This window comes from Suncus etruscus, chromosome 3 (assembly GCF_024139225.1).
Source record: "Suncus etruscus isolate mSunEtr1 chromosome 3, mSunEtr1.pri.cur, whole genome shotgun sequence".
NCBI lineage: Eukaryota > Metazoa > Chordata > Mammalia > Eulipotyphla > Soricidae > Suncus > Suncus etruscus.
The window spans coordinates 25,184,424-25,209,886 of NC_064850.1; the positions used below are offsets into that span (position 1 = coordinate 25,184,424).

At 36.1% G+C, this 25,463-nt stretch overlaps 1 protein-coding gene and 1 non-coding gene across 2 annotated transcripts in view; both read right to left on the reverse strand.

Annotated features, from left to right (window-relative positions):
• CEP128 (centrosomal protein 128) overlaps positions 1 to 25,463 on the reverse strand; it is a 423,508-nt gene that overhangs the window by 381,542 nt on the left and 16,503 nt on the right. Inside the window, exons 5-7 of the mRNA XM_049770323.1 lie at positions 25,052 to 25,143; positions 20,062 to 20,134; positions 6,313 to 6,429 (exon numbers count right to left, since the gene is read on the reverse strand). Coding sequence (XP_049626280.1) covers positions 6,313 to 6,429; positions 20,062 to 20,134; positions 25,052 to 25,143 — 282 coding nt within the window. The remainder of the gene's footprint in view (positions 1 to 6,312; positions 6,430 to 20,061; positions 20,135 to 25,051; positions 25,144 to 25,463) is intronic.
• LOC126005332 (small nucleolar RNA U13) lies at positions 18,627 to 18,730 on the reverse strand. Its single transcript, XR_007494466.1, has one exon. It is a non-coding gene; the product is annotated as a small nucleolar RNA U13 (small nucleolar RNA).

Below are 25,463 nucleotides of genomic sequence, written 5' to 3' on the forward strand. Positions count from 1 at the left end.
AAGATACACAAACAAGTTGACTCAGTAATGCAAAAATGTACAATATGACAAAGTGGCAAAAATGCAAAAAGTTCTCAACACTTTAGGACTTAACTGCTTTTCCATATCAAAAGTGAAATAAAGGGGCCGGAATGATGGTGCAGTGGTAGGGCATTTGACTTGCACACAGCTGACCCAGGAAGGTACCTTAGTTCAATCCCCAGCATCCGATATGATCCCCCAAGCCAGGAGCGACTTCTGAGTGCATAGCCAGGAGTGACCCCTGAGCATAACTAGGTGTGGCCCAAAACTAAAAAAAAAAATTTTTGAAGTGAAATGAAGCAGCAAGAATACTGATATATTTCACAATATCCTTGTGACCTGGAAAATTATCTATCTGTCAGCAAAGTAGGAATAGAAGACAAAGTTCTTAATCTAAAAAAGAAGAACAATTATCACTTGAAACCAAAAACAAATGCAACACAATATTGTTAATACTCAAATTTCTCACTATAAATACTGGAATAAAGAAAGGGTTCTCGGGGCTGGAGTGATAGTACAGCAGTAAGGTATTTGCCTTGCACACAGCCAACACATAACAAACCCCGCTTTGAATCCTGGCATTCCATATGGTCCTCCGAGCCTGCCAGGAGTAAATTCTGAGCACAGAGTCAGGAATAACCCTTGAGTGCCACTGGGTGTGACCTCCCAACCCCCCCAATAAAAGAAAGAGAAAAAAGGGTGCTTGCTATCTTCTCTTCTATTTAGTGTTGCACTTGAGTTTCTAGCTAATGCAAAAAAAAAATGATAAAGAAAATTATTGTTTCAAATTATGATCATCTACACAACAAATGATATTAGCAAAGCAGTTAAGAAGTTAGAAGAATTAATAGAATCATTACACACAAGTTTTGGACAGAAGAGTCATTCAAAGATAGCTGCAATTAGAGCCATCAAGGAAATTATCACACTTACTGTGTATAAACAAAACAAGTCTAACACAAAACCTCCAATACTTTTATAAAGACAATCCAAATATTATTGGAAAAATCAGAAAAAAAATGTCAGAATGCCAGCAGATAAAAGAGCAGCTAGGGCACAATACTAGGCCCAGGTTCTAGTCCCAGCATCAGAACTTGCTTGTTCCACAAGCAATATAGGGCACAGCCCTCAAGCCCTTCAGCACTTCTGGGGTGACATGAGTATCCTCAGCACCACAAGGTCCACAGGCAGCACTGCATCCTCAAACACTAGCATTGAACTTGATTGGCAAAGAATCTTTGGGTGAAGCCCCCAGGCTCCTGAGCAAAACCCAGAGCCAACCTCTCCTATAAGAAAATACCTCTTTGGATGTGTAGTAACAGTTTTGCAGGTAGGGTTCTTGCCTTGTATGTGGCTGACCTGTGTTTGACCCCCAGCACTACATATGTGTCCCCTGAGTCCAGCACTAATGATACTTATGATCCCTAGAGCACCATTAGAACTGATCCTTCTGGCCAGAGCAGTAACACAGCGGTAAGGCATTTGCCTTGCCCGTGCTAGCCTAGGACAGACCATGGTTTGATCCCCCAGTGTCCCATATGGTCCCTCAAGCTAGGAGCAATTTGGAGTACATAGCCAAGACTGGCCCCTGAGCATCACTGGGTGTGGCCCAAAAACCAAAATAAATAAATAAATAAAGAAGTGATCCTTGAATCAGAGACAAGAGTAAACTTACCACATCAGATTAAGCTCTATTTGCATTTATACTAATAAATATAGTAAATATATTTATACTTAATAACCACAGCAAAGATGTCAACTGGATTTTTTTGTTATCTATTAACAATGTGTAGGATTTATTACAATGGAGAAAAAATGATTATCAGTTCAGAAATAGAAAAAAAGATCAAAAGCCAAGTATATAGATCTAGAAAGATATCCCTGGGGAACTATGTAACAGATGTGGCAGAACACAACATATTTTAAATTGAGCAAAAATCATCAACAGACAATTTGTACATTAGAAACAAACTATCAATAAATATATAGAACTTGTTCAAATTCATTAAAAGGAAAATGCAAGTTAACATAAAAATGATAATACTTAATAGACCAGCATGATTAAAAATAGAAAGACATAAACACCACTGACAGAAATGTGGAGACACTTTGAACACTTTGGTGACAGAAATGTGAGAAAGCAAAACCTAAACCTACAAAAGTTTTGACTTGAGCTTACAGTTTAAATCCCTCCTTTATACTATTCTAGAAAACAGCGCTACACTAAATTAAATGAATTAAGTTCTTGTCAAGCACTATATCAAAAGAAGTAAAATGTAATTGTTTGCATGATGATTCAACAACTGTTGCAGTTATAGACTTAACAATATATGAATCCAATTAATAAAAGATTAGAGCATTAGAAAAACATTTTAAATTTAAAAGATATCAAAAGAGGGGCCAGAGCATTATTAGCACAGAGGGTAGGGCATTTGCCTTGCACATGGATGGTCCAGGTTAGATCCCCCACATCCAATATGGTCCCCAGAACCCCCCAGGAAGGATTCCTGAGTGAAAAGCCAGGAGTAACCCCTGAGCACTGCCAGTTATGGCCCAAAAACCAAAATAAAGAAATAAATAGAAATAAAAGTTATCAAAAGAATATCATTGCATAAGTAATATAAAGCACCCATCTCTTCAGAGAGACTTCTACTGAGAAACCAAAACAATGTTGTTTAAATTATAATCTATGGGATATGAAGACCAGCTAAGGATTAAAAGGATTAAAAGGTTTCTTGCCTTGCATATAGCTGAACCAGTTAGCTATACCCCTCCCCACTATATCAAACTCTTCCCAACACCCAAAATAACTAAATTACAGAACATACACAGCCCCTTTGCTTAGGCCACAGAAAAAAGAAATAGAAACGAAAATAAAAGGCAAAAAGAGAATGAATAATCCCTTAGAAACTCAACAGGGAAAAAGAATGGCTTTCCCTGGATTAATTTCCAGTGATTAAGACTGGGTTAGAAGAGCAGTTGACAAAGCTCAGAGAACCTGAGACCTTATTACACTGGTTTTACTCAAAGAAGCAGAAGAGCCAAAACCACAGGGTTTTTTCCCTGCAAATACTACAGCATTGTAACTAGAGGTCTCTGACATCCTAGAATTTTTAATGAGCACTTCCCTACCTCGTAACTTTTAAATGTCATAATTTGCAGTAACGTTAACTTATTCATTTCATAGAGATGGTGGCTAAAAGTCCCCTGTCATAGATTCAACTTCTCACCGTAGCCAGCAACAAAAACCATCAGCTATTACACAGCACAGACATTCCCACAAGTATTTTTTAATATTGAAAAGAAAGCACTGTTTTCTCTCCTTAAACATAACCTTTCCAAAACTGTCTAAGCCACTTAACTTGGGAGGGAAAAAAACTGTATCAGCCTAAATTAATCCTTTCAGTCCCGCTGCAATGTTTAATCCAAAACCACCTTTTAAAGGCACAAAGGTCAGGACTTATATTAAAGTGACAAAATATGAAGTTAAACGTTTCTTATCAATAGCAATGCTCTATTGTATTGTCAGAAAAGGAATTCCAAATCGTAGCTCCAGCTTTTAGTCAAATTGACAATTACTCGGGTTCTGATTTCTCAAGAATATTTCTCTCTCTCTCTCTCTCTCTCTCTCTCTCTCTCTCTCTCTCTCTCTCCTTTCTCTCTCAGTCTCTCTCTCTCTCTCTCTCTCTCTCACACACACACACACACACACACAGTCTTTGTAATTCTGTGCATTCTACAGAGAGAAGAAAATAAGTATGGAAAAATATTTTCTTATGCAAAAAAAAACAATTGTATCTTCAGTATTATTCTTATGCTCAACAGATGCAATTTGCTAGAAGAAAAATGTATAAAAATCAAGGTTTTGTTTAGTTATATTTAAAAAAACAAAAGCTACCCACATACTGTATCTAATTATTCAACTAAGTATCCTCTTCAAAGCAATTAGTAATTAAAAAAGGACATGTTTCTTTTCACAAAATGGAAGCCAGTGGAATTTTAGAAAATAAAAGCAGGTTTTTTTCTAGCAGCTTAAAGTACAATTTTTTACTTCCTAATTTAAACTGGCAGTGTCTCCTAATATTTTTAAAAAGGTTTTTAATATGTCGATTTAAAAGAGTAAATTGATATCCAAATTTTAAAAAAAGGCATTTCTTTTCTTGTTTCTATTTTTTATGCTTTAAGTATAGATCTAACATTGAAGGGCAATTTCAACAGTCCCAACAAATAAAATTTCTAAAATTATAGTAGTAATAAAACATAACACTGTAATAATTCACAAATCTATAGCATAATAAATAAATACATAAATAAAAATATAAAAACCTTCCTTGCTGTAGCAAAGTAAATAAAAACGTGAAAAGATAATATATATTTGCTAAATCACCAAATAACAACACTCTGTAACTTTTAATGAAGGAATCAATATGCTAAAATTTATATGTAAAAGTACAATAAACCATATTTAATTTCCAATAGTCTCCCCATAAAATAAAGAATTTAAAAGGTAGAATAACTTTATAGTGAGATACCTGACAGACAACACCTGAATCAAATGCTCAATTTTCACCAGAATGTAGCAAACTAATATTACATGCTTCCTATTATAACATTCAGGGAAGGGGGTGAGGGGAAAAAAAAAACATTCAGGGAAGAACACAACACTAATCCTCTGGTTTTCCTGCCAAAAGTTCAAAAACTATATATAGTAAAAAGGAAAAATAAACAAACCCAAATTAAAAAAAAATAATTTGCCAGTTACTCTAAAAGCAAATAAAGACTAAAAAAAATGTTCTAGGTCATAGGAGACTAAAGAGACAAGATGAATGATGTCCAGTATCCTCGGCAAAAAAATTAACAGCACAATTTGAGAATGAGCTATAGATTAAACCATATTACTAAGCCATCATTAGTTTCCAGTAATGATGAAAGTAAACTGGTACCATATTATTTAGGTGTAAGATTCTTCATATGATGTCTGGTCTGTGATAGCTCAAAAATTTTTGATATAAAGGGATAATGCAAGTCTGGGGAATTTAGGCAGAGTATATAGAAATGATTGGTTCTAATTTTCAACATCTTTTTTTTTTTTTTTTTTTTTTTTTTGTTTTTTGGGCCACACCCTGTGACGCTCAGGGGTTACTCCTGGCTATGCGCTCAGAAGTTGCTCCTGGCTTCTTGGGGGACCATATGGGATGCCGGGGGATCGAACCGCGGTCTGTCCTAGGCTAGCGCAGGCAAGGCAGGCACCTTACCTCCAGCGCCACCGCCCGGCCCCAATTTTCAACATCTTTAAAAGTCTGAAATTTCAAAACCAAAGTATCTAAAATTTAAATGAATTTCATTGCAATTATCAATGTCAATAGTCATTCAGTCTGCAAACTTTCTATAAAGGGACAGTTAGGCTCATCCACTCAGTGGATGAGAATTTATGTTTCACATGCAGGAATCAGGCCCATGCATTGCAAGGCATCAAGAATGGCCAGTTGTGACCCCCGCTCCCAGGCTCTAAGTCTAAGCCAATAGCAGTGCTTGAGCACCACCAGGTCAGATCCAAAGCCCTCCCCACAAAATGAAAGTAAAACAGAAACAGACCTTTCTTGGTCACTCGTTCTCATGCTTGGTCACTAATGTACCCCACAGACAAATGAAGGGGCAGAAGTTTCTGTGCTATAGTAAAACTTAAAACTCTATTTATAGGACTGTAGCAATAGCACAGTGGTTAGGACTTTTGCTTTGCACGCAACCAACCTAGGCTTGATCCCTGGTATCCCATATGGTCCTCTAAACCTGTAAGGAGTAACTTCTGAATGCAGAGCCCTTGAGCAACACTGTGTGGGCCCCAAACCCAAAACCAAACAAACAAACTATATTTACAAAAATTGACAATAACCAGATTTAAGTCATCAACTCCTGAATTTACTGACCTTTGGCTTCATTCAAATCAAGAAAATTTAACCATAGTAACAATGCTTTCTATTAACATTTTTGAGCATGCACATGCTAGATAACATGTTATACACATTACTGCTATCAATAATATAATTATCCTCATCCCAAGGGATTAAGTAAACACTTCTACTGTTTCCCTGAGAAAAAAAGGTCTAAAACTATGTAACATGTCCAAGGTCACACAGATAGTAAGCATAGACTAGATTTGAGACAGGAGTGACTGTCTTCACACAAATGGTTATCTCCCTAGTCTGACTTGGACTGTACATGCAACAACTATATAACTTGAAAAATATCCAATCTCAAAACTAATATTCTGAAAAACTACTGCATACAAACCTCCTGTAGCTGCATAGAAATAAGGCCTAACTGATCCTGCCGTTTCTCCACCAGCTCCCTTTCCGTGCGCATCTCTCTCTCGATCTCCTGAAGCCGACGCTCCACCCGGTCTGAAACCTTAATATAAACAGGAACAGTGATTATAGAAACGTGAAATAAACAAATAAGCAAATAAGAACTAAATATATGTATTTTATGCCAGATAGACATATTAAATGCATAGGCATTTAAAAGTGGCTTGTTGGCAAAGTCCATTTTAATTGTGTTATCATAAAATAAAGACATTTAATATCAGTTAGTTACCAAAATATATAATCAGTAGTTTCCAAATAATCCAAACCTAGACGCAAATAAGCTTCTCAAAATTTTCTAAGTATAATAATTATAACAATAATAATAGATAGTAATGATAATAATAATAAGTCAATAATAATAGATCCAGTTAAAAGTTCAAGTAAACGATAAAAGAGTGCCCTCTGGTGATTTAGAAAGAAAAGGCTTTTTTTTTTTTTTTTTTTTTTTTTTGCCACAACAGCATTTATCTTTCTAGTGATGCTAAGTTGTTCTCTTTTGCTCCTTTTCATCTTAATTATCCATAAGCAGAACCTTCCTAGGAAGGTTTGGAGGTTTATGTAAAGCAAATAATTAAAAGGCCTTTTGTGTGTCAGTCTTTTCTTTTGTGTTCTCCTAAAAATAAATCTGTTGTAACAAATAAAGTCAAACTTAAAATGTTTAATTGAACTCTAAACATGAAATCTCTCTAATGCAAAATTTGTCTAGCTATAAGTTATGCAAATTCAAACACAATTCCTTCTATAGGCTCCTTAATAAAATTCTACACTGGGGCCGGAGAGATAGCACAGCAGTAGTGCGTTTGCCTTGCAAGCCCTGACCCAGGACCAATAGTGGTTCGAATCCCGGCATCCCATATGGTCCCCCGTGCCTGCCAGAAGTGATTTCTGAGCAGAGAGCCAAGAGTAACCCCTGAGCATCGCCAGGTGTGGCCCAAACAACAACAGAAAAAATAAAAATAAAAATCAACACTATCTGAAGATAATGTTGGATGTGGTAGATAGAAAACATCTAGAAAGGCTGGATTGATAGCACAGTAGTTAGGGAATCTGCTTTGTATGTGGCCAACCGGGATTTGATCCCTGACATCCCATATGGCCCAGAGCACTATCAAGAATAATTTGTAAAAAAAAAAAAAAAAAAAAAAAAAGAATAATTTGTGAGCTAAAGCCTTAAGCCTTAAAACAGCCTGGTATGGCCCAAATCAAACAAACAAAACATAAAGCTTTAAAAAAAAAGAAAATGAAAAGTAAATGTGTGTATTTAATCAAGTAAAGCAATAAACATGATCTTGTTATAAAAAATTATCTGCGAACCAAAATCAATATGAAAATAAATCTTCTGAATTTCTGTATGCAAATCATAAGAGGAGAAAAAGTTAAATAGTAAACACATTCATAATCACACAGAAAAAGGTAAAATATTCTTAAAAGAAGCCTATGATGAAAGATCTATATATTGAAACTATAAGGCATTTACTAAAAGAAATTGAAGACACAAAGAAATGGAAAGATATGCCATGCTTTGGTTTAGAAGAATAACCATGATTGAAATAGTCATATTACTTGGAAGCAATCTGAAATTTCAATGTAATCCCTATCAACATATAGAAAGTAAGTCTCAAGAAAATAAAACAATTTTAAAGTTTTATGGAGCTACAAGATAGACAAAGCAATCTGCATGAAAAGAAAATGGAAGCATCACATGACCTTAAGTTATATTACCAGCAGTAGTAATTAAAACACTGTGGAGGGGCCAGAGGAATAGCAAAGCATTTAATGTATTCATATTACAAGCAGCCAGACCCAATTAGATCACTGGCTCCCTACATAGTTTCCCTAAGCACACCAAGGAATAATTCCTGAGGACAGATGCCTGAGCACAGAGTCAGGAGTAAGCCCTGGGCAACTGCAGGTGCACAACAAAATAAAATAAAACAAAACAATGTGGAATTGGAATAAATACCAGGTACAGAGACCAATGGAATAGAATAAAGTCCAGAAATAGTCCTATACATTTATGGATACCTAATCTATGATGGTATATAGCAATGGAACCCTAAAGTCCCTACTTAATGACTTCAACAACAGAGAAATTATTTTTGCCCCTTTTTAATGACACTGACTCTAAAATCAGGGGGTTTTGTAATTGATAGATAAAACTTAATAGAGAAAAGTACTATATATTGGCAACCATGAGAATATAGGAAAACCAATATCATCCTAGTTCTAAAAAAAACTATAATTGCATAAACGAATAGACATGATAGTACTAAAAAACTACATATATATTTATGTGCACAATTTGCCATGGTTAAAAATGAACAAACACAAAAAGTACTTTATATGTTCAACAGTATGGAAATTATACTCATCCTGGAAGCCCACCAAAGTATGGTGGATTTGTTTCCCAGGAGACATTCAGCACAACTAAATAGAGAAACTACGAGTCATCTCTAGCTAAATAACTGTGTGCCTGGATAAAATGTTTAAGATGCAAGTAGTGATGATTTGTTGTATAAAAATAAACTATAGAGCCCTAGTTCTTGGGGTGAGGCCTTTCTCATCACGGTGCCTTTGCCCCTTGGCCAGCAGTCTTAAGATTGCAGGACAATGGTCATAAAAATTCACAACCAGTCATATGGAGTTTCAAGAGACAGCCAGCTTTATTACACGGCCCTAACTGCCATATACATTTCCTCACTTGGCTTCTATGCTAAGCCTTTTCAAGCAGCCTCCTTCAGCTACACTCCATCCATCCTTGCGGTGCCTGCCCTATCTCCTCCCCACAGCCAGCCCTATTATCTTCCATCCCAAACAGCAGCCCCTCCCAGGTGTGTCTGACCATCCAGATGGATGTTGGGGAAGGGGTAACAGAAGGGAGCTATTTTTTGAATCTTTATTCCAAAGGGAATAAAGAATTTAATATTAGAGGCCGTTAGAACTTCCAGAGCTTCAACACTTTATGTAACACAAGCAATTGTTCAACCTTTTTGGAAAAGAGTAAACAAACTGGCAAAAGAAATTAGTATAGTTTTTCATTCTAGCATTAGTAAAAGTGAAACAAAACAAAAGCATTCTATCTATAGAACTATCTTTTGTCTTATCAATATGTTCTCAGATCTTTAACAATATCTGCTGGCCAGCAATAAATTTCAAAAAATATTTGTTGCATATCCTTGCAATGATTATGTTATCCTAAATTCAGCATTAAGAAAAATTCTTAAGAGTGATTAATAGTCAACTCTTCCAAATACAGAGATCCATATTTATATTTTAATAATGATCCTCATATAGAAATTAAAATGAAATTGACTTTTCTCCATAAATAATCAAACTTAATACACTATTATCAAAGTCAATTGGGTAAATCCAAATAACTAGTGAACTTTAATTTCCCCTGTTATATGAGGTCTATGCATTATTGACTGCTTATTACTGCAATTAAGTGTTAAAAGAAACCATTTTCTATCAACTCATGCTATAAGTAATAAGCATTTTCTTTCAATAACAACAAAATATGTGTTCACAATGGATAACAAATCAGGTCTCAGCATGTGCAAAAAGAATTAATACTTTTTGCTTCTCAAAGAAAAATGTGTTCTACAAACTTTCGATATATATTTCAGTTAGAGAAAATTCATGATAAATAACTGTAGCCTCAGAATAATGCACAATAAATGTGATCAACAGTGGTTGCCAATAGAAAATGAAATTGATGGAAGACAGAGATAGTCACTCATTTTTACTTTATAGATTTGTACAATATTTTAAAGTTGTCCATAGTGAATGTGCTTCACTTTGGTAATTTTATTTTAAATTTAAATGAGGGGAGGGAAACAGCTGCAGCTTCTGAGAAGTTAGAGTCTCAAATAACAAAACTGCATCTTCTCTGACAGCGTGCCATCATGTATTCACAAATATAACACAATATGTCAAACAGTTATAAAATGTAAATGCTCACTTCAATTCATGAGTCACAAAAAGATCTATATTAGGCATTGTACAAATTGGAAACAAACAACATGTGACCTCCAAAAGACCTTCTCAAATTCAGATTTTAGAATAAAATAAAAAATAATACTATTTTAAGCTTTACATAAGACAACTGTTTCTTAATCATACATATACACCTACATGAGCTTAGAGATGTCTCTGAGACAACCTTCCTTAAAAAAAGCAAATTACAACATCCCACAGCCGCTGCCATGTAAGCAAAGGCCCAGCTTCACAATTTCACCACTAACCTGGGATGTAATGTAAACCAAGCCACTTAAACTCACAGGTACTACAATCTTCAGGTGGAAAACCCTCCAGGGAAGGGGGGAGGCAAGTCCTGGCCCTCCTGAAGTCAGGCAGATACACCCACACCCCACAGGCACAGACATGCAAAATATACAAATGACCCAACTTCACTGCTTCACAGCTAATCTCTGCAGAGACCAGATGCCTAAGAAAAAGTCCAGGGAAACTCCTTGGGGACTGAAAACTATGGGGTCTTTTCAGATTGGGGGAAAGGCAGACTTGGAACACACCCCTGTGCTGCTGGAAGCCCCAGTAGCCACATGCATATGACACACCTGTCACCATGTAACCCAGATTTACAGCTTCAAAACTAATCTCAGAAGAGATGCAAGCCAAGGGAGGCTGCTGAAAACTATCAGCCCAGTTCTACATATCCTGAGGCTCCTGGACTGATACCTCCAAACTCCACAGTACTGACTGTCCAATTGGAACACAGCAAATTAAATAAAAAAGCATAGAAGTCAACTGAGCTGAATAAACAAAAACAATAGCACTGAATGCTCAACTAGCAACAAAGAGCTTGGTAAACCCTCAGACAATAGCTTTAATGACCCCATTAATTGTTTTGATATAACTATTTCAAAATGCTTTATTTTACTGAAGTATTTTTTGATAATTCCCCTTTGTTATAACAACAATATGAAAAAAATTATCTTGTAAATTCTAAGAAGGCAGGTTTTGTTGTTGGGTGGAAAACTGGGGACAATGATAAAGGGAAGGTATACTGGTAATGGGATTTATGTTGGAACAATGAATGCCCAAAACAACTGTACATTATGAACAATTTTGTTAACTACAGTGTTGAAATAAAGTTTAAAAAGCTCTTAAAGTTGGGGAAGGGGGAAAAATTAAAAGTCTTAAAAATGCAAATTACAGGGGAGTTTTGGCCAGCATGGGGAATGGCAGGCCTCTGCCAGGCCAAAGGCCTTTTTAAGCAGGCCTAGGAGGGGTGTGGGGCTTGGGTCACCCCAGCACCCTTCCACTTCCTTCCTTTGGAGCTCCAGAGCTACTACCCCTGGGCCACACATGCAAGGGCCCATTGAAGTGGGTGCCAGTGAGGAGTTCAAAGGGGACCCCAGGCTTGCCCCATTTCCCAGCCTGCTCCGGAGGGAGGGTAGGGGAGGTGAACTTCCGGGCTTCCAGCTTTTGAAGGATCTCTTTCCTTCCTGGAAGCAGGGAGCTTTTGCCAGCATCGGGAATGACAGCACAAGAGTACAAGAGGTGCAGGCTTCAGGAAGTCACAGTCAACTTTCCTTCCTACGCTGTCCATTCTGAAACCACGCGGAAATGATAGACAATTATTTGGATATCATTGGGTTTAATCTGTTTGTCATATACAGGATGTATATGTTGTATGCTTTCCTTCTCCCCTTGGCTCACCACCCAGAAGCTCATTTTAGTCCTTTACTCCCTCACTCCCACCGCCAATTACCCCACATTTAACCATTTTTACCCTCAGTTCTTGGCTCCTCATGAATCACATTATTATCCCCACTCAAGCTAGCTGCCAACCAGCTACCAAAGTGAAAAAAATAGAATCTCAGCTGAGAAGAAACCAGTACTCTGTTCCTAATTATCTACTCTCAGCAGCCTCCTGTCCTCCACCTTCCTTCACTGTGCAACTGTGGCTGCTATCATACTAGGTTTCTGATTAGTTCCCACTCAAAGAAATTTCCCGATACGGAACTACTGGGAGTCATTTTGCAGACTCCAGAAGGCTAAATCACAGACCAAAGAAGCGTCCAGGATTCAGCACCCTCCTTCCAACTATTTCTAGTGACATAAAAGGGACATGCATATCTCCTTTGAATATCTTAGATGTCTTCCCTTAACCGCTATAACTCTTATTTAATATCCCCTTATACAGTGACAATTGTGCCCACCGTTTTTTGTTTGTTCGTTTGTTTTTCTTTCTTTGTGATCTGTTCAACAAGGAATTCTGATAGACGTGTCTTTCACTTTAGAATTCATGTTAGAACCAAATTAATGGGATTGTTGAACTTATTCCCTCGGCTCCCCAGTGGCACCAATAATACATTGTGACATTGTTCCTCTTTTGCAGAGACGCATTAAAATGGGAAAATACTACATATGCAAACAAGTTATTATCTAATAGGAGGAACACAAATTTTGTAATGCAGTTAGGCCTTATACCCTGAACACTGGCATACTGACTTGGCTCAGGCCTCCGAAGAATGGGCATTGCCCTTGTACCCCTGAACCATTGACCATCTACAGAAACAACCACAATTGTCTACTACATCACCAGGAAGCAAACCTCTACGAAGGAAGACCCTACCACTACCCTGGCATTGACTTTACTCCAAGGAGTGTTCCCTTAACACCCAAATGACTCAGCAACAGCAACAACTTGCTTGAAGGGCAGGATACTCCGCATCTAATAGGTGAAACTAGAAGACGCTCCACATCATCCTGACTTCGATGAAACACAGAAACCAGACCTTTAACTACAGAAACCAGATATCAACAACAGTGAAAAAATTTCACCATGACCAACAGAGAATAACTCAGAGGTTGGACAACCTTGTATGCCTGGAATCCAGAGTCAGTCTTATGCCAGAAAACTTCAGGGATAAGTTCTCTTTGTATTTAGGCCAAGGCTTTTTTTTCCCATTTTACCCATATTTTGCTGGGCCTATGCAAGCAACAATCACCACTCTCACACCGTTATTACTGTATTTTTTAACTTTTATTCTTTTTTTTAATGCAAATTACATAAAGCCTATAACAGCTGTCACTTCAAGCTGAGTTAAAGAATTGGCAGGTGAGATAGTACAGCAGGTAAGATGCTGGCCTTGTACACAGCCAATTTGGATTCAATTCCTGGCATCCTCTATGATCCCTAAAGTACCAACTAGGAGTGATTCCTGAGTGCAGAGCTAGGAGTAAGCCCTAAGTATTGTCAGGTGTGGCTCAAAACCAAAAATTAAATTAAAAAAATGGCAGATGAACAATTAAACAGGATACATAACTAGATGTGTACAAGTTTCCAAGTATGACAACATAAAACATATGTAATCTTGCTACTGATAGTTGGGTAAACTTGGCATTATATACAACAATTACACCAAGAAGCCAGCACTTCAGAGATTTAACATCCAGTTTTGCAACCAGAGCTTTATCAAATAGGAAAAATTACTGATTCACATGGATATAAATCAGATGGCATCAACGATTTTGGGTTTTATTTGACTTTAGCTAACTTTATGCTTGCTGGTTATACTTGAGACCCACATTAGTACTCTAGCCCAAAGTTCCCAAGTGTATTTGGCTTACTGCTACCTTTTAGAACAAAGATCACAGGGTCTCCCAGAAATCTCTCTTCTTTTATTTTTATCAGTGTTATCATTTATTGACTATATCAACAAAAACTGAAAGACATAAATGATACTCTTAATACTTTTTTCTAGTTTTGAACCACCTTCAAATTCCTTTTTTATAAGTTTTAATCCAATTTTATTTTTTATGATTTTATAAAATCTTTATTTAAACACCATAATTATAAGCATGATTGTAGTTGGGCTTCAGTCATAAATAGAACACCCCACTTCACCAGTGCAACCATCCCACCACCAATGCACTCCCTCCTCATCCCCCATCCCTGCTTGTATTCGAGATAAGCATTCTACTTCTCTCACTCATTAGCATTGTCATGCTAGTTGTTAGTGTAGTTATTTCCCAAACAGCATTCATCACTCTTTGTGGTGAGCTTCATATTGTGAGCCGGTTCTTCCGGCCCTTAACTATATTGTCTCTGACCTTATTTCAATAATGTCATTACTTTAAAAAAAAAACCATAGATGAGGGGCTAGAGTGGTGGTGCAGGTGGTAAGGCTTGCCTGCAAGCACTAACCTAGGATGGACCATGATTTGATCCCCAGGCATCCCATATGGTCTTCCAAGCCAGGAGCATTTTCTGAGCACAAAGCCAGGAGTACCCCCTGAGCATCACTGGGTTTGGCCCAAAAGAAAAAAATAAAGCCTCATAGATGAGTGAGACTATTCATCTATCTCTCTCCCTCTGACTTATTTCACTTAGCATAATAGATTCCATGTACATTCATGTATAGGAAAATTTCATGACTTCATCTCTCCTGACAGCTGCATAATATTTCATTGTGTATATGTACCACAGTTTCTTTAGCCATTCATCTGTTGAAGGGCATCTTGATTGTTTCCAGAGTCTGGCTATTGTACACAGTGCTGCAGTAAAGATAGGTGTGAGGAAGAGATTTTTGAATTACAAGTGGTGTTGGCACAACTGGTTAGCCACTTGCAAAATAACAAACTCAGACCCCCAACTAACACCATGCACAAAGGTAAAATTCAAATGGATTAAAGACCTTGATATCAGGCCTGAAACCATAAGGTATATTGAACAACATGTAGCTAAAATACTCTATGACACTGAGACTAAAGGCATCTTCAAGGAGAAAACAGCACTCTCCAAACAAGTAGAAGCAAAAATAAACAGATGGGAGTATATTTAAGCTGAGGAGCTTCTACACTTCAAAGGAAATAGTGCCTAGAATACAAGAGCCAACCACTAAATGGGAGAAACTATTCACCCAATACCTATTAGAGAAGGGACTAATGTTAAAAATATACAAGTTACTGACAGAACTTAACAAGAATAAAACATCTAAACCCATCATAAAATGGGGAGAAGAAATGAACAAACACTTCCTCAAAGAAGAAATACAAATGGTCAAAAGACATGAAAAAATGCTCCACATCACTAGTCATCAGGAAGATGCAAATCAAAACAACGATGAAGTACCATCTTGCACCACAGAGACTGGCACACATCACAAAGAACAAGAAAAATCAATGCTGGAAGGGATGTGGAGAAAAAGAAACTCTTATTCACTGTTGGTGAAAATTCACCTTTATGGAAAACAATATGGAGATTCCTCAAAAAACTGGACCGCAGTTCGAAACCCTGGCGTCTCATATGGTACCCCAAGCCAGGAGCGATTTCTGAGTGCATAGCCAGGAGTAACCCCTGAGCGTCACTGGGTGTGGCCCAAAAATATAATAATAATAAAAGAACTGGAAATTGAACTCCCATATGATCCAGCTATACCACTCCTAGGGATATATTCTAAGAACACAAAAATACAATTTCTCTTCTTTATATTAATATTAATATAATTAATTAATATTAATAAACAGAAAGTGCCTTCCAATTGTATCTGAAACAGTCTCCCTAGATTGTCCAAGTACCACACTCCATCCCTCCCACCAGGGGGATTATTATTCACTTTGGGATGCCTATGTAGATAGTAGTAGCTAGTTTTATTTTTGAAATAAAATTAATGAATTAAAATTGCCAATTTAGTCATTGTGGATTCTCTTGCAATATTGTAAAAGGTGAACCTTAATAAATGTCATGTGCTCTGGGAAAACTACACACACACACACACACACACACACACACACACACACACACACGACAGTATTACCGGACCAGCAGAACACTAAGAACATTCCATCTTTGAGCAAAATCTTTGCTACAAGCATGCTCACAAATCATAATTTTCTGTAGCAAATAATACAGCAAATCACAGAAATGAAATCTTATGTGTTAGAAAAAGCAAACACAGTAATGAAATCTGGTATATAGAGAAACATTATGAATATTTATTTCTAAAAATGACTAGATAATTTAGATCAACCATTCCATTGAAAATAACTTAATGCAAATTAATATTTTAAACAAAAAAGACTTTTAAGGCACTAGAAAAATAAATAGAAATAAAAACATGTCAGTCACACAAAGAAGCAAGAGAAGGAATTCTATCTTTTAAGGCCACTTTCACTAATATATGAGAGATTTAGGTCATCTCAAAAAGGCAGCTGAGGGGCCAAAGTGATAACACAGAGGGTAGGGCATTTGCTTACACATGGCCAACTAGGGTTCAATCCTAGCATCTCATACAGTCCCCCAAGCTTGCCAGAATTACAGAGTGCAGAGTCAGGAGTAACCCCCTGCGCATCTCTAGATGTGGCCTAAAAATAAAACAAAAATAAAGGAAAGGAAAGGCAGCTGAGACTCTAAAAAAGTGTATGAGAATAATTTTTGCCAAATGCAGAGTTCATGGAGGAAAACTAGGAAAAGTGACTAATATAAAGTTTTTCTTCAGACTTCCCATTCTCACCCACTCCCAAACCTGAACCAAAGTTTCCTAAAAGAAAACAAACCTGAAATAGCTGAAATCTGATACACACATATTTAACAGTCAATTGCCTCAATTAGAAATAAGAAGATAATCCGTGAATTACATGGTTTTCCTTTGCAGAGAAAGATATATACATATATATTTTTACTATCAAAAGAACCATAAAATCATAAATAGACTGTAGGCAAAAACCAATGAAATCAAAATCCAAAGAAAATATGAAATTATATAAGTAGAAGCAGACTAGAAAATTCAAATAATGTGATTATGAAACACAGATATACTGAAAACTAATTTCAAAATAAAAAACAATTAAAGTTCTAAAAGTAAATATGTAATAATTGAAAGTAAAAATTGGTGGATGAGTTAAATAGGCTTTATTAAGCTGAAGATTAGGTAAAATGAAAGGTCAAAATAATTCAAAATTATGATTAGAAAAACTATTAAAAATTCTCCCAAAAAACAAAAAAAAAAAGAAAAGAAAAACTATTAAAAATTCTAAAAATGAACATAAGAGACAAACAAAGCAGAATAAAAACTTGACACTACAAAAAAAGAAATCTATAAATAAGAGAGAAAGAGGTAAAAAATAATTTATAGAAGTTTTGGCATTAGGGCCAGAGCAATAGAACAATAGGTAGGGCATTTGCCTTGAACATGATTAACTCGGGCTCAATCCCCAGCATCGCATATGGTCCCCCAAACCTGCCAGGTGTAATTTCTGAGTGCAGAGCCAGGATAATCCCTGAGAGCTGCCAAGTATAGGAAGGAAGAAAGGGGAGGAGGGAGGGAGAGAGGGGAGGAGGGAGGGAGAGAGGGGAGGAGGGAGGGAGAGAGGGGAGGAGGGAGGGAGAGAGGGGAGGAGGGAGGGAAGGCAAAAGGGAGAGAGAGAGGGAAGAGAGAGAGGGAAGAGGGAAGGAAGGAAGAAAGGAAGGAAGGAAGGAAGGAAGGAAGGAAGGAAGGAAGGAAGGAAGGAAGGAAGGAAGGAAGGAAGGAAGGAAGGAAGGAAGGAAGGAAGGAAGGAAGGAAGGAAGGAAGGAAGGAAGGAAGGAAGGAAGGAAGGAAGGAAGGAAGGAAGGAAGGAAGGGAGGAAGGGAGGGAGGGAGACAGGGAGGGAGGGAAGAAGAGAGGGAGGGAAGGAGGGAGGGAGGAAGGGAGGGTGGGAGGGTGAGAAAGAGAAAGACATTAGAAATATGAAAGTGCAAATCATAAAAACATAATGAATTTATCCAAATTAAATTGTAGAAAGCCACAGGCTGAGAAAAAACTCACAATTAGAGAAAAATATTTATTACCAAAAAAAACTACCATAAAATGCACTCTGGTGAAGGTTGTTGTAACATGTGTGACTATAACTTAATCATGAACAACTTTATCTGTAAAAAAATAACTGTAATATGAACAACACTGTAACCATGATGTTTAGATAAAAAAAATTAATAAAAATACCATAAGACTAATACCTGACTTACAAAATAATTGATGGAACCTATAAAATATAAATATAAAATATTTATATAAAATATAAAATATTCAAAATATAAAATATTCAAAATATAAAATATTTTATAAAATATTCAAAATTAAAAATGGCAGGAAAACTGCTAATCTAAAATTTTTATATGAAAGTGAACATTTCTTACCAAAAGAAAATAACATTTCAGATGAGTAGAATATCACTATAACCAAAGGGCTTACTCAAAAGAAATTTGAAATAAAATTCTTTTTTTTTTCACGTCAGAAGGGTCATGTGCCTACGTCATAACAAGGTTAAAGAGAGGAACCTATCACACAGGCGTGTGACAACTCGATCATCATACTTATGAACTGAAAAAGAATCAAAATAAAATTCTTTGAAGTATAATCATAATCAAAAGATAAAAGGCAGATATGGAATCTCAAAGATATAGAAATGAATAAAGGCATGAAAAAATCTTGAATAATTACTATGAGAAATAATAATAATTATTTTGTGTGACTTACTTAAATACAGAATAAAAATATGTGACAATAAAAGCATAAAATGAAGAATAAAATCTGCATTATCTTGGAAAAGTTTCAAGTGTTCATTTTTACTTAACAATCAAGGATGCATGCATATTTCAATCATGACATAAACCATAAGTAATTATAACTACCTTGTAATTACAAAAACAAAATATATTATAATTACCAAGGTACTAAATATGAAAAATGAAAACTAATGTATCCAAAATTTAACAAAACACAGCATCAGTGAAATTATACTGAAATATATTTATATCAAATATATTTATATCAATTTAATAGTTGCATAAAATGAACAAAATATTTCCTCCAAATAAAAAACAAAGCATCATATTTTTATTTATTTTGTTTTTGGTTTTGGTTATGGTTTTTGGGTCACACCCAGTAGCGCTCAGGGTTACTCCTGGCTCTAGGCTCAGAAATTGCTCCCGGCAGGCTCAGCGGACCATATGGGATGCCAGGATTCAAACCACCGTCCTTCTGTATGCAAGGCAAATGCTTTACCTCCATGCTATCTCTCCGGCCCCAAGCATCATGTTTTTAAATGTGTCTTGATACTCTATAAAATGATATAGCCCAGGCATATGACATGTGGAGAAGTGTACACATCCTGCTGCATGCATAGACCTAGTTTGATTCCAGAAGAAGAGAAGAGTGTTGGTAGGGGAGGGTTTGGGAGAAGAGGAACAGAGAGAGCAAGAGCGGGAGAAAAATAGAAAGAATAAAATAAGAAACAAAATAAGAGGAAAAGGGATCATACACATTATGTGATAACTTAAGATATCTAATTGGAAGAGGCATTTACTAATGGTAAATAGAAAATGGTAACTACCTAATAAAGATGTTTACTTCCCCCTATTGTAATGGAAAACAGATAATTACTTGGGCAATAAAATTCCTATCATTCTTCAAATATTCATAATAAAATTCTAAAAATTAAAACACTAATTATCTCTAATTACTACCCTGTTAAATATTTAAACCTAAGTGCCTAAAATTCATGAACATTTTGTGAGGTACAATAACATAATTTTATGACAGAATGACATAGGCTATAAAAATAAGTTACAATCCATTCAACTTCACTGTGTTTACAGCCAGTCCAGCCACCTGCTCTACCATCTACATATTAAATGAATTTTTTAATTAAACAAGGATCTCACCCCTTCTTGCTTTTGAGTTTCACTAAGTTTTTCAGTCAATTCTTCTAAAGCTCTTTTTGTTTCAGCATCCGACCTGGGCAGAGAAAAATAATTTTAAGTTGGATATTTAAGAAAACATAGTAAAAATTATAACACAACAGCATTATTATATAATAACCTATTCTAATGTTCACAGACATTAGCAAACATAAAAGTAAACCTAAAAAAATTAAAACATAAACTGGACACTATCTTCCAAATTTCTGAATCAGTAGATCTGGGATGAAGACCAAGAATATGCACAAATTAGAAGGTGATATTGATGTTGCTGGTTTGGGGTTTGTGAAAACTACTACTGTATTTGAACATCAACTTCAATAAACAAACGTCCATTTCATCTGTTTTATGGTATTTTATTTTGATTTGGGAACCACACACACCTACAATCTGGGTTTATTCCTGGCTCCACAATCAGGGACCGCTACTGGCAGTGCTTGGGGGGGGGGGGGGCGGGGATAGGGATAGAGGTAAAGTTGGTAGTGTTAGGATGCAAACCAGGGTGAACCATATCTAGGCATGTGCCTTACCAGTTGCCAAAAATAATGCCCATTTTAAATTAAGAAGAGGAATGAAGAGAGTGAGATCAACATTTTGATCACCCATTCTCTCTGCACAATCAAACTATATCAGAGCATGATGTACAAACTCTGCTCTCCCCAATTTATCTCCCAATATCACTTTAAATCCCAATCAAATCAACAGCATTCCAGGTTAATTATCAAACAGCACAGAAAAAAAAAAGAAAAGAAAAGAAAAGAAAAGGACATCTTTCATTCTTCCTTAACTTTGTTTCTTTCTCTTTGACAAGGATGTCAAACATTTCCATTCTAAATTCTTTGACTGGTCACCCCCATCATTTTTAAAACCTTTAACTAACTTCTGTTTGGGAATATCTAGCTTGCATTTCTTTTCCACTTCAGGTAAATTTATTTCTATTTCTTAAATTCTATGTTACTAATTGTTACTAATTGTGTTACTAATTGTGTACCTGGGAATGTCATTACTTATACCTCTTTTTTGGTTTTGGTGCTTCTATGTGCTACTATATTTCCTACATCTCATAAACTTTTCTTTTTTAAATCAGCTATTCTTTATCTATTAGTCTTCTAAACATGAAACTCTGGTACCTGTCCCTGTCCTTCACATGCTTCCAACAGTTTCTTTCTACATATCAATAATTCCGGGGGTGGAGGGGTGGTGCAAGTGGTAAGGTGTCTGCCTTGCCCGCTCTAGCCTAGGAGGGACCACAGTTGGATCCCCCGGTGTCCCATATGGTTCCCCAAGGCAGGAGTGATTTCTGAGTGCTTAGCCAGGAGTAATCCCTGAGCGTCACCAGGTGTGGCCCCAAAAAACAAAAATAATAAATAAATAAATAAATAAATCCATAGCTTGAAACATGGTGACTGTCTCAAATGTGTATCTCTAACAGAAATTTTTTCCTTGGAACTGCACCATAAATATCTGGCTACATAATCTACATTTCCACTTAGAAGTCGCAAAGTCATCTCAAAATTAACATACCTACAACAAAATCTACCCCCTCAGTCTTCTATATCTCCAAAAGTTGACAATCATCCTTGATTTATCTTCCTTTAATCCAGTTATAATGGATACTTTGCCAAATACTAGCTCCATAATTAATGATGAATAAAATCTCAAAATTTTTCCCTTCCCTATCCAAAAGTCCCCTACCATACTCTGGTCAAGTTACTATCATTTCTTATCTCTCATATGCTAATCCTCTAATTCACTCACTCTCCTCAAATCAATTTTCCAATGGCATGCAAAGTATGTAAGTTCCGAATCAAAGCTAACTGAATTCCTTCTCAATATTTGTTTTCAATAGAGCTGAGAGTAGCCCCTGAGAAATGCTGTGTGTGCTCAAATATTCCTCCCCCGCCCAAAAAAAAATAGCTTGCTTTCTATTCACGTGTACCATTTAAAGCAAGAGAAAAACATGAAATTAAATGAGACTATTAACCTCTCTAAACCACATAGAAAATAAAAATATAACAACCTTGGGGCCAGAGAGATAGCACAAATTGTATGACTTTTGCCTTGCATATGGCAGACCTGAGTTTAATCCTCAGCATTCCATATAGCTTTCTGAGTGCTGCCAGAAATGACTCCTGAGTGCAGAGCTCAGAGTAACCCCTGAGCACCACTGGGTAAAACCCAAAAATCGAAAAAAAAAAAAAAAAAAGAAAAGAAAAGAAAAGAAAAAGATCTAACCTCTTAACCTCTAATTTTATAAACATAAAGTATTTACAAAACAAAAAAAAATGATTTCTGTAGAACAAGTAAAGCAGAAGTAGAACCTAAAGTCTTCACTATTCATAAAGCCATAAACTTTCACAAGAAATGCAACTATTTTTTTTTTATTTTGGGCCACACCGGTGACACTTAGGGGTTACTCCTGGCTATGCCCTCAGAAATTGCTCCTGGCTTGGGGGATCGTATGGGACACCGGGGAATCGAACCATGGTCCATCCCTGGTTAGCGCACACAAGGCAGAGACATCTTACACCATGCGCCACCACTCCTGCCCCAGAAATGCAACTCTTATTCTGAGTTAGTTTCCATACTTCAACAAATTCTGGACCACACAAACTATTACCAATTAGAACCAGCCCATGATCTGAAGATTTTTGGCACACAGTACATATTCACAGCCATGTAAACTTCATCAATTAAATCACCCTCTGCAATTTCCCCTTCTTATGGGGCAACTATTTCCTAAATCTCTTCTATTCCCGTCCCTTCAAAAGCATACATATTTCATTCACTGGGGCTAAATAAATAAGTTAGTTCAAAGGGATACAGAACTTTTCTTTTGGTAAGCACAAGGCTTTGAGTTAAACTTCCAGAGCTTCTTAGTCCTTTGAACCCTACCAAGAATGGCCATGCTTGTCCCCATCAATACCATGGAACTAAGTTTACCTCCCTGATAGGACTAAATGAACTAACAGTACCATTAGGTCATATATCTCTGAGAATGGGCTCTGGGACCTGGACCACTGGAGCACTTATTCGGGAGGCTCCTTCTTCCTCTGCCAAAAAAGTTACATAATCCAATGACTCCCACGTCATATAATGCTGATGTCATTCTGTTGATTTTTGTCAATGTGTCAAAAATCAGCACATAAATATCAAATTAACAATTCCTTGCCAGCTTGAAAATTAATAATACAATAAATTAGCTAAAATTTATAAATGCAAGTGCTTCATTTCAGCTCCATGTGAAAATAATCTTGAACTACAACATAATATAAGTGGCAAAAGTAGACACTAGTGCCTTACTACCTAGATTTGAAATCTGACTCCACACATCCAGATTTGGCCTCTAGCATGCTTAGTTACTTCACACATCTTGACTATCTTGTGTGGGATGCTTCAAGAATAAAACTAAATCCGTTCAACATAAAAGGTTTCATAATATCAACTTACAATAATAATCATAACAGCAATAGCATCATCTTTATTTTACAATTGCAATATTCAGTCCTGCACTGCTCTAACCAGTGCTGCAATGCTCAGGCTAGTAAGACTTGGAGACAGTTAAGAATCCATCTAAAGATGCTGGGGCAGTTAGGTATTTTGAAGGGTAGTGATCTATGATAGCAAGGGTGAAACTCATATAATAACCTCCCATATAATAGGCATGTAATTGACAACTTGAGCTATCTTTCTATTCTAAGTCTTTAATTCTTACTAAAAACTTGATCATATTAAAGAAGAGAACTTGGGGTTACAGTTAATATCCATTGATATCATTTGATTCTTTTCTAAAGCCAATCTTCCCAAACTGTGAGTGGGGTAGCACATTGTCATGAAATAGTCATTTCATGATTAAATGTTTCTAAATGTGAAACAAATGAAAATGAATTTTAAAAAATTCAACCAGGTAATCAAATGTATTTCTGACAGTGTTGACCTAAGTTAGAGAAAAAAAGGTTGTAGGTGAAAAAATTTTAAGATGTTTTGTATTGTTGCAACACAATACTAATTTGTGGAATAATTTAATTACTTGGAATGAAAGTTTGCAAGCAAATAAATTGTCAGTTCAGCTTTGTTGTTCCCTAATCTGTGTGGCATATAGATTGTAACCCTGCGAAGAAATAAAAACCTTTGTCTCTTGAAAAAACATGACTCTAAATTAAAGTCAACTGTCATTGCTGATCATGAAAATGAAACAATAATTAAGAAACTATAAAGTCACATTTCTTATGGGCTACCTAAAACTGATAAAACAAGGCAAAAATAAACCAATAATTTTTTGAAGAATGAAACTGGGTACTTAAATATCAGATTCAAAAAAAAAAAGTGTATTTATAGGGGCCGGAGAGATAGCACTGCAGCGTTTGCCTTACAAGTAGCTGACCCAGGACCTAAGGTGTTTGGTTCGAATCCCAGCATCCCATATGGTCCCCTGTGCCTGCCAGGAGCTATTTCTGAGCAGATAGCTAGGAGTAAACCCCTGAACACTGCCGGGTGTGGCCCCCCCCAAAAAAGTGTGTTTAAATTTCAGAGTCTATAAAAGCTCATATCCACTGAAAAATGCCATATTACATACTTTTAATTTCCTAAGGATAAGAATCAGTTAACTGGTTACTGTCTCTTTCCACTGTTTTTGCACATCTACCTCTGCTAAAATCTCACCATGTCTCTTCCCATAAAGTCACTTTCTAACATCTCATCATGTCTCTCCCCATAAAGTCACTTTCTATTGTATTAACCACAAAGTGTTTTCAGAAATATGAAATTAATCTTTCTACCATTTACTCATAATATATTCTAAATTCAAAGAACTCTTTGTTTAATAAATTTAAAAATACTGGCATGTAAGTTACAACACAGTTTTTCAAGAATTCATGTAAACATGTCAATTATACAACCAAATTTTATTTTTGAATAATTCATGCCACTAATAAAAACCATAGTCTGCTTTTACCTGCTTCTCCTGGCAAGTTCCCGGTTGAAATCATCTCCAAGGCGAATTTGTTCACTGCTGAGATCCCGAAGAGACTGATGAAAAGCATGAATCTACAAAAGGAAAAACATAGTTATTTATTTGGGATTCTGATGGATTCTTCATGATTCACTGGAGAAGAAAAAAAATTTGCTTTTCTTAGCAGTAATGCTCACATTTTAAATTAATAAAATAAATAAAATCTATTATAAAAGAAATTAAGTATTTTAGTCTTTTAAACTGTACATAGCACTAAACATCATTTCAATATCACATACAAATTCCACTTATTGTAGAAATAACCTAAAAATGACCATTTTTTCCAAAAAAGCATATTTTCTAAAAAGCATGAAGTGACAAATTATTAATCCCATAGACTACATGACTTCTGTTG